This window comes from Rhincodon typus, chromosome 1 (genome assembly GCF_021869965.1).
Source record: "Rhincodon typus isolate 14 chromosome 1, sRhiTyp1.1, whole genome shotgun sequence".
NCBI classification, from domain to species: domain Eukaryota; kingdom Metazoa; phylum Chordata; class Chondrichthyes; order Orectolobiformes; family Rhincodontidae; genus Rhincodon; species Rhincodon typus.
The window spans coordinates 176,849,542-176,859,881 of NC_063332.1; the positions used below are offsets into that span (position 1 = coordinate 176,849,542).

Sequence of the window (10,340 nt, forward strand, 5' to 3'; positions counted from 1 at the left end):
TTAGATTTTAATACATTTTAATCAGATCCCTTCTCTTTCCTCTAAACTGTAACAAATATAGGCCCAATTGACCCAATTTCTCATCATACAACAGTTCTAGTATCCTTTGTCTCAGCTGAGTGAATCACTACTGCATTCCCTCAATGGCAAGTAAATCCTCTCTAGCATTAATCCAGTCTCAGTGAGATCCTGTATAACTGCAGTAAGACATCCCCTACTACTGAACTCACCTCAAATTGGAATTAAGGATAACATACCATTTGCCAGCCGATTTCTTGTTGCCCCTACCTGTTTACATTCATTGACTAATGAATAAGGATATTCCAATCCTTTTGAATATCCACATTTTCCATATATCATTTGTAAACAATCTCTGCTTTTGTTTCACACAGTATTATAACTTCACATTTAGCTACATTATACTACATCAACCATGTGTTTGCTTGTGTGAATCACCCTGAAGCATCCCTGCATCTTCAATTTTTAATTCCTAGTTTTGTGTCATCAGCATAGTTGGAAATAGTGTCTTTGGTTCTCTCATCTAGGATCATTTATACATATCATGACTAGCTGTGGCCCAAGCACTGATCCTTACAGTATAACATTAGCAACCGCTTCCCACCTGGAAAATGGCTCATTTATTCCTTGTCCAATCAATTTTATTCATACCAATACATTATCCTCAATCCTTGTTTTAATTTAACCAGCAGCCTCTTATGTGGGTCCTAATCAAACGCTTGCTTGAAATCCAAATACACCACATCCACCGGTTCTCCCTGATCCATTCAACTAGTTACACTGAACAAAAATTTTAGTTAAACATGATTTCCCTTTCAAAAATAAATGACAAAAGTTGTCTAATCCTGTTAATCGATTCACATTGGAAAAATCCACTCATCTTTAACTCAATCACAACCAGGGATTCCATCAAGATTGCTACATAAAGCAGGTAGCAAGCAATGGTTCTTGAAAACAATATAAGCTCCTTTTCAGACTTGCATATGCAGAGAGAGGCATCATGAAGCAGTGACATTGCCCTTCTACATAGCTGCTGGAAATTGGGAGTATGTCAGTGTAATTATCTTTAGAATCATGACAACCAATGTCTGCCTGACCAATATCACTTACTTTGGCTTCAATATGGTCCCCAGATATAGGCATGAAGAGCATGCAAAAACTGGTAGAACGTAGCAAATATCTGAGGTAGAAGATTATGCATGTGCATAGGTAAGCTAAAAGGGCAGTGTCAATTAAGACCTGAAGAGTAAACACAATACGAAATCAATGCCATATTTTTTGAACAAGCAATGCATGATCTCAATTCTATAGGATCTGTCTTTAGTGGCAGTCTCAAGTGAAAGGTGCACAGCTGCAGCTCACAAAATACCTCTAATGCAAAACAACTTTTAAAGAATTTTTTCAGTACTCTCCAATTCTTCAATTGAGGATAAATCTAAAGCCCTTCTCGCCACATAAGAGCTGAGGAAAAAACATGGAATGCAAACAGCAGTGGGCTTGCAAACAAATAAGAAAGAATTCAGGGAAACTGCATCCACAGAGATCTGTCAAGCTAGAAATCAAATGAAAGCTCTAATAGAGTTTGCAAAATACCAGCAAGTCTATCACTGCTAATTTAACAGTATAGCATTGTTGGTTTGGAATTGGGAAGGTAGAAAGATTAAATAAACTGGGATTTAAAGGGATATAAACGAACGAAGAACAAATTGTTATCAAGAGAAACCCATTCTAATACTAGGAAGAAGTTCGAGAGTACAGGAAGGTTACATTTAAAATAAATGAAATCTAGGAACATCAAGATCACTATTGTTTATTACAGAAAGTCAAGGTTAGGGATGTTAAGTGGTATGTTGCTGAGAAAATTCAGTTTCTGGGATGCTATGCAAAATTTGAGAAGCAAATTACACCACACAAATGTATTGGGTTTGGTGTGGAATGTTGCACAGCATTAATCGAATTGTTCTTAGTTATGTTACAAACCATCAAATTATCCACATCACCTTTTCCAAATTAATTTAAATGCTCAGATTATTCTTAGGTATTTTACAGGTATCCATTCACATTATCAAGTTTGGTTCAAGTATTATTGACAAAAGTTTACATTAAACCATAAGCTATGTAAATGCCAAGCCCAAAATTAGCAGGTTATAGCTTCTATTTTAAAGTCACTCACTTGAAACATGCCAAGTTTAAGTCAAAAATCAATTGTTAATAGTTTTGAAACCCTTGCTGCATTTTCATTTTAGTGGTATTTTAATTACAGCACCTTCAGCGTTATATAGGTCTATAACTTTTAAGAGGTTACAAGTTCCTGAATCTAAAAAAATCTACACTTTGAAAAGATTTAAAAAGGAAACACAATTAAATGATAAGTAATCCTCCCTTATCCAATGCAAATGAAACATCTTACACTATAAAAACTCAAAAGCCAAGTGGTGGGGTGGGTTGGGGATTGTGTCTGGAATATTTGAATTTCAGGTTCCAGCTCAACTTCCATTAGCCAAATCATCATTCAGCAGATAAGAGCTAGTCTCGAGAAAGGGCAGTACGTTATTGAAACTAGAGATAATCCCATTACGTAGATTTGAATAACTATAAAAAAAAACTTTATACTCAGCAGCACATGCTACATATCATTTAAACAGTACACACTGCAATCATGTAAGCATACATCTGCCCATTAGTTTCTAACTATGATTTTTTGGCAAAGGTAAAAAAAAATCAATGTTACGACACATTAAGCATGAACTTGATCTAGAACAGAAGTCAAGATACAGGATTAAGGCATTTCACACCACTAGTTTGAATTGCTTGGCAAAATATTTCAAATTGCACTCTTATAATCAGTGAGGCTCCAGCCCATTTTTACAAATTATCTCAAATGCTCCACACGAAAGATACACAGCTAAGAAAGCAAATTGTACTGCATTCATTCAGGCTGCTCAAAAATTGGTTTATGCAACTTTATTAAAAAGAAAAACCCAATGAATATGAGCTATTAGTTGATCAGTCAACCAAAAGATTTGAATCATAATTCAGTGCCATGTAAGTGTGTTCTGGAAAACAGATTAACTAATAGCCGTATTTTTTTTTAAAAGCAGTACTATAAATGAAATTTACAAAAATGATCTGAGCTAATCCATTTGGTAAGGTAGAGAGACAGTAACTTCCATTTTCATTCTGCGCAAAACCAACAAAAACCTCAAGTCATTCCTTTTATTAACATGCATAAAATACAGCCAATATTTTAATTAATGCTGACACTATAACATCCTGTACCAATCCACCATTGATAACAAAGTTATGAGCATAAAGTAAATATGTAATTTTATCCAGGGAAAATGAAAAATGCTGTCCAACTAACAGCAGTCCTTTAAGGGTGGAGTTTAACTGTTGAATTGTTCAATTTCAGATTTTAAAAAATCACCACTGTTATAGCAATGAGGAATGCTTTTAGTCTCATAACCAAGTTATTGTGAAAGTATTGGCCACTTAACACATGCTCATTTATAAGGGAGGTCAGAGTTTCAGATGAATGATGAAACTACATTAAAAATTCAGAGAGCTGGTCTTGTCGAAGCAGAAGTACTAAATTGCCTTCAAGAGCATGTGGATGGGGGAATGAAAGATGTGATCTTATAAGGGGGCAGCCAAATAGAAAACCAAAAATCAGTAATTTAAAGTTTATTCCAGCTATAACGTAAGATATTTGAATTCCAAGGTATCACATTGCATATTTCTGAGTCCATTCCCGGGCTATTTTGTTATACCTGTAAATGGAGAGAGAAAAAAGATGTTATATTTTGACTAACTTCTATGCAATAAGTTCGCAGTTCACTCTAAATGACAAACAAACAAACTTTCCTGTTTTTAGACATGGACACAAGCATATTGGTCAAGGTAACAAACTTAATCACCAATGTTAAGTACAACTGAGGAGCAAAGATTCAATGGTCAGCCATGAAGACACTTGGAAGCAGAGAAGGTCAGTGTCAGTCAGTGGGGAAAGAGAAGGGAGGTGAATTGCAAAGCTGAAGGCTTAGATTTAAATGAGGATGCTCAAGTGGCCTGACTTGGTTAAGCACATCTAGAGGGTTGTACAAACAAAGGTCATAACATGATGCTTGACCTAAGCCCAAGTATGCACAAGGGTGATAAGGAACAGGAACTAATGAGGGCAGAATTTCGATCACCTCAAATTTAGAGGGTAGATGAGAGATACCCACTAGAAGAGCCTGAGAACAGTCACGTCTAGAGCAAGGGCAGTTCACACCAATGATGCAAGTATGACCAGAAAGCTCACAACTGGGCCAAATATGACACCAAGGATTCAACAGTTTGGTTTAGTCTCCAATTGTTGCAAGGAAGAACAATATCTAACAGGGCAACAGAACTGGAAGCAGGAACAGAAAGCAATAGCTTTGGTTCCCCCCAAGTGTAGGTATTTTTCTCATCATCTAATGCCAGATATTGATAAATTACCAAACTCCTTATCCAACTGTGGTGGAATAGAAAGAGCTGGTGATGACGTAAAATCAGACGTCAGTTCACAAAAATCTTTTCGCTTCAGGTTCAAGATCCAGGAACTGAGGACATTGTTGTTAAGTTTGCAGGTGACACAAAGATCGATTGAGGAAGTAAGGAGCTGCAGAAAGACTTGGACAGGTTAGGAGAGTGGGCAAAGAAGCGACAGATGGAATGCAATGTGGCAAAGTGAGAGGTTAGGCACTTTGGTAGGAAGAATAGAGGCACAGATTATTTTCTAAATGGGAAAAAGCTTCAGAAACCTGAAGCACAAAGGGACTTCGGAGTCCTAGTTCAGGATTCTCTTAAGGTTAACATACAGGCTCAATCGGCAGTTAGGAAGGCAAATGCAATGTTAACATTCATTTTGACAGGGCCAGAAAATAAGAGCAGCATTGCACTGTGAGACCGTATAAGGCTCTGGTCAGACCAGATTTGGAATATTGCAAGTAATTTGGGGCTACGTTTCTAAGTGAAGGATGTGCTGGTCTTAGAGGGGATTAAGAGGAGGTTCACAAGGATAACCCTGGAGATGAAGGACTCATCAGATGAGAAGCAGGTGAGGACTCGGGTCTGTACTCAGTTTATGAGGATGGGTGGGAGGGGAGGGGGAAGATCTCATTAAAGCTAGAAATGAAAACAGAAGTTGCTGGAAAAGCTCAGCAGGTCTGGCAACATCTGTGAAGAGAAATCAGAGTTAATGCTTTGGGTCCGGTGACCCTTCCTTGGAACTGATGGTAGCTAGGAAAATGCCAGTTTACATGCAGAAGATATGGTGGCGGGAAGGGGGTAAGGAGTAAATGATAGGTGGTGATAGAGCCCAAAGAGACGGAAGAACAGTTGGACAAAGGAGTAAATGACGATCTGGTTAAATGGAATCAGAGATAGTAGGAACTGCAGATGCTGCAGAATCCGAGACAACAAGGTGCAGAGCTGGATGAACACAGCAGGCCAAGCAGCATCATAGGAGCAGAGAGGCTGACGTTTCAGGCCTAGACCCTTCATCAGAAAATGGAGACTGGTTAGTGGCTAACAATAAGTAGTGTGTAACGGCAGACTATGATAACACGGCCTGATGTGGGGGACTGGGGGCTACGACATGGGACAGTTCAGTCCCTAAAATTATTAAGCTCGATACTGAGCCCAGAGGGCTGCAGGGTCTCCAAGCAGAAAATGAGTTGTTCTTCCAGCTTGCACTGAACTCTGCTGGAGCACTACAGCAAGCCGGAGACAGATGTTGGCCAGGGAATAGGGTGGTATGTTAAAGTGGCAGGCAACTAGAAGGTCAGGGTCTTTTTTGCAGGAAGAATGTAGGATTTCTCTTCAGAGGTGCTGCCAGACCAGCTGAGCTTTTCCAGCAACTTCTATTTTTGTTTATGATTTACAGCATCCGCAGTTCTTTTGATTCTTGTTGAAGCTTATGGAATACCAAGAGACTTTGATAGAATGGATGTAAAGGAGAAGTCTCCACTAGTTGGAGAAACCAGGACCCGAGGGCACAGCCTCAGACTGAAGGGATGACCCTTAAAAACTGAAACGAGGAGTAATTCCTTCAGCCAGCGTGTGGTTAATCTGTAGACCTCATTGCTGCAGAGGGGTATGGAGGTCACGTCTTTTAAGACAGAACTAGGCTCTTGATTGGTAGGTGGATCAAGGGTTACGGGGAGAAGGCAGGAGAATGGAGATGAGAAACACATCAACCAGGCTGAATGGCCTAATTCTACTCCAAGTCCTTATGGTCTGATGTCTCTGAAGTGCAGCAAACAAGTCATAAATAGGTCAGTGTCAAGGATAGATCCTTAGGGAACACTTGAGGTAACTTGCAGGAGCAAAAATAGTGGTCAATTCTCCAACTATTGTTCCATAAGAATGGAATAAGAGGCAGCCGTCCCAAGTTGTCTGATGACTGTGGAGAGGATTCGGAGAGTGGAGATATAGTCAGTTGTTTTGAAGGTTGCAGATAGATGTAGAAAGAATAAGCAGATAACTGCAAATTTAGATTTTTCTAATCAACTTATTCAGAAATATTATGACACACCTGGAACTTGAACCCAGGCCTCTTGGTGCAGAGGTAGAGACACCACCACTGTGTCACAAAAGCCATATTGTAACTGCAGGTTTACACACAGTTATTGAACTCCCTTACACTTGCTGTGCATTATTCACAAAACTAATGCTTTCAAGCAATTCAAGCCTACAGAGGAAAGTTTAGTGTCCTGACGTTAATACACATCAGGAAAAATGTTATAATTAGAAGTTACAATACATTACAACATACTTCAGGGGCAATTAAATTCTGACATTCATTCCATTCAATTCCATCATTTCCACAACACAGAAAAAAATGCACCTGCATTTCATGAATATCCTTAAACAGCATCAGGTATCATAGCAGTACTAAAGATTACGGAAGAGGAATTAAGTACCATCACCGAGAAGTACTATTAAACACACTACTGAGCCTAAAAAGCAGGTAAGTCTGCTGGCTTTGATCGTTTACATCGTAGGATCCTAAAAGAGGTACCTACAGTGGATGCATTGGTTGTAATTTTTCAGAAGTTTTTATTTTCTGGCGAAGTACAGAGGATTGGAAAACTGCTAGTGTGACACTACTGTTCAAAAAGGGAGGGCGGTCAGAAGGAGATAACTATAGGTCACTTAGTCTAACATCTGTTGGAAACGTATTGAAATCAATTATGAAGGAAGTAATTGCAGAACATTTGAAAAATCAAACAGTCACCATGGCTTCATAAAATGGAAATTGTGTCTAATTTATTAGAGTTTTTCAAAGAAAAACCCCAAATGGTCAAGCATTACTTAAATTTTAAATAGTGGATTGATCATCTTAAAACGTGATCTTAAGTTATGGATTCCGAGAATCTTCCCTAACTAGTAGATTCATTAGTCTGCAGTTAGCCCGTTTATCAGTCTGATTACAGTCATCCAAAGTTTTAAGCCATCAGTTAATTTAGTTTAGAGAATAAGGTTAGCTAATACTAATCCACATGAAGGATTCTTAATGATCAAACGAGTTAACTTGCACTGTATTTCCAAAGTACTACTAGTGTAAAATAACATGCAGTAGCAAAAGTACCAGTGCCATAGAGGTTCTAATAGTAACCTTCTGGCTGAACACACTTACTGAGATTGTGAGAACTTAAACTATTAAAATATCCAGTTGTGTTCACTGGAACACAAGACCCCAGTACTTTTGCACTCCAAGCACTAGTGTGAGTGTGTGTCACGGAATTATATACTATGGAAACAGACCCTTCCGTCCAATTCACCCATGCCAACCACATATTCTAAATTAATCTAGTCCCATTTGACTGCAGTACCTAAAGCATCAAGCACTTTTAAAAAATTTATTCACTTGTGGGACATGGGCATCACTGTTTGGGTCAGCATTTATTGCCCATCCCTTGTCGGGCTTGAGAATGCATTGGTGGGCTGTCTTCTTGAACTGTAGACTATGTGCTGTAGGACAACCCATAAAACCTCCAAAACATCCTAAAACTTAATATGCAATCTGGGATTATGCACCAATTGAGAAAACGCTGGTCAATTCTTGCTTCTATTTCTCCATCTGCCAACCAAAAATTATGAACCTGAGTTAGTTCACACTTGATCACTCCATAAAACAGCATGCAGAAGACAACCTTGCCGTGCACGTGCAACAGGCTTCAGAAGTTGCAAGCACCTTATCCTAGAGCACAGCATACTTCTCTGACCACTCCCTTGATAGTCTGTTATAACTATTAACATTAACAAGCACAGAAGTCAGACCTACAGATTACAAGATTGAGAACCAGAGGTTTTTCTCCAATTCATCCACATGGGAATACGGATAACCTCAACATAATCAGCAACTCCCTTCCAACTTTTACATTGCCCTAATTGTTTAAAGCAAGTATCAGTGTCAAACTGCTATGATAAGAATTGGTCTGAAATACTATTTCTTCTCCAGATACTGCCGTACTCGCCAAATGCTTTATTTATATTTTGTTTTACTTCAACCTCCAGTATCCACGGTACTTTGAGTTTCTTTAACATCATATACACATGACACATAAATTCTGCTTCCACATAGAACAGTTAACAAAAGGGTATATTAATTTGTTGCTCATTACTTTACACTCCAACTTATCCAACAGGATAGCTGCCTTTACAGGTAAATCAAGATATACTTTTACCCGAGGCACAGAACAACTTGAAAAGGCCAAAGAAAAATGAAAATAACAGGGTCACTCTTCAAAACAAATATGCTATTCCATAAGAAAGCAGGGATCACACATTGCCAAAGTCTGGACTGCAGAATACCTCATCTCTCACTGCACAAATGCTCATGACCTCTGCAGAGCAGAGGAGGGGGAAAAAGAGAAATGATTATGGAAATATAACCAAACCCTTTTCTACTCTTCCCAAACTCAAATGATCTCTCCTTAGCCTCTAAGGCTGACAAAATCAGGCATGTGAACTTAAAATGTTGCAAAGAAATGATTATTTATTCAGCAGTAAACTGATAACAGTATCAATGGTTATATAACCAGCCATAATCAAGCATTCTGGACAAATGATCAGAAATAGGAGTTCAACACACACTATGGGAACTGAGAACCCTAAGTTTGGAAAGAAAAAAGTTTGTACACCACAGATAATAGTGATCAAAGCACTACCAGATTAAAAATACATACTCACTCATGTCCTTTAGGATGTGGAATCTACCATACTTAAATATGGCCTAAATGTAACTCCAGACCCATAGTAATTTGGTTGGCCCTTGATTTTAACTATGTCATTTTTTTTAAATTTAAAAATAATGATTGGTTTATCACATTAAATCTGTGATAATGGCCACGAGTACGGTCTGTTAGAAGAAAAAAAGACCGACAAGTTTGAATTAACATTGATAAAACCTGATTAACAGACTTAAAATAGAAAACAGAAGGTGCTGGAGAAACTCAGGTTGGGCTGCATCCATGGAGAGGGAAGAACAATTAATGTTTCAAGTCCCATGACACCACCTCTTTGAAACTGGTTCTAAAGAAGTGTCATGGGACTTGCCACGTTAAGTGTTTTGCTCTCCGCTAATACTGCCAGATCTGCTGGATTTCTCCAGCACTTTCTATTTTATGTCAGATTTCCAGCATCCATAGTTTTTTGCGTTTACTTAATAGACTTAAAACTTTAAAGAATTTGACAAAACATCTAATTTAGCATTACCTACACAATCCAGTTAACACTGCCAGAATCCACAGCATCCATTATCCAAGAACACTAGCCAGACTCCATGTAGACAATCACTGGTCATTCTCAGGGTTACCAGCTGTCTTTAGCTTAATCTAAAGCACAGCATTGAAAGGATTTAGTGTGCTGCTTCCAGTTAATGTCCATGCCAGATACTAGCAATCAGCATTAGCTCAAACTCATCTAACCCTTCTCTGTTTTGTCCCAATATTTAAATAAGTGCCTGCTTGAAAGTACTGTCTAACTTCTGGACATTAACAAAATGGTAAAGGGTGGTCCTTTGAAAGCATAATCTCTTTTCACTTGCTACTGGTGTACGTCATACAGTTTGGGAAGTTTTGGACAGCAGATTGCATTATAGCCATTAGGCTAGTAGTACCTGTTCCCAACAGGAATGCCTTGAAGCAGATGAGCAAACAGATCCTCCTTACAATTCCATATCAATTTCATAAATCAAACATGTTAAAATGGTAACAAAAGCAAAGTTGCTGGTAAAGCTTAGCAGGTCTGGCAGCATCTGTGAAGGAAAAAACAGTTAACTTTTCGGGTCC

At 38.4% G+C, this 10,340-nt stretch overlaps 1 protein-coding gene across 3 annotated transcripts in view; it reads right to left on the minus strand.

The window, feature by feature from the left end:
* Positions 1-1,812: 1,812 nt before the first annotated feature.
* The window catches only part of LOC109937308 (ubiquitin-conjugating enzyme E2 D2-like), a 32,082-nt gene continuing 23,554 nt past the window's right edge, over positions 1,813-10,340 (minus strand). For all 3 annotated transcript variants that reach the window (XM_048596394.1, XM_048596408.1, XM_048596402.1), the window contains one exon: positions 1,813-3,788. In XM_048596394.1, coding sequence (XP_048452351.1) covers positions 3,743-3,788 — 46 coding nt within the window. In that variant the 3' untranslated portion in view covers positions 1,813-3,742. The remainder of the gene's footprint in view (positions 3,789-10,340) is intronic.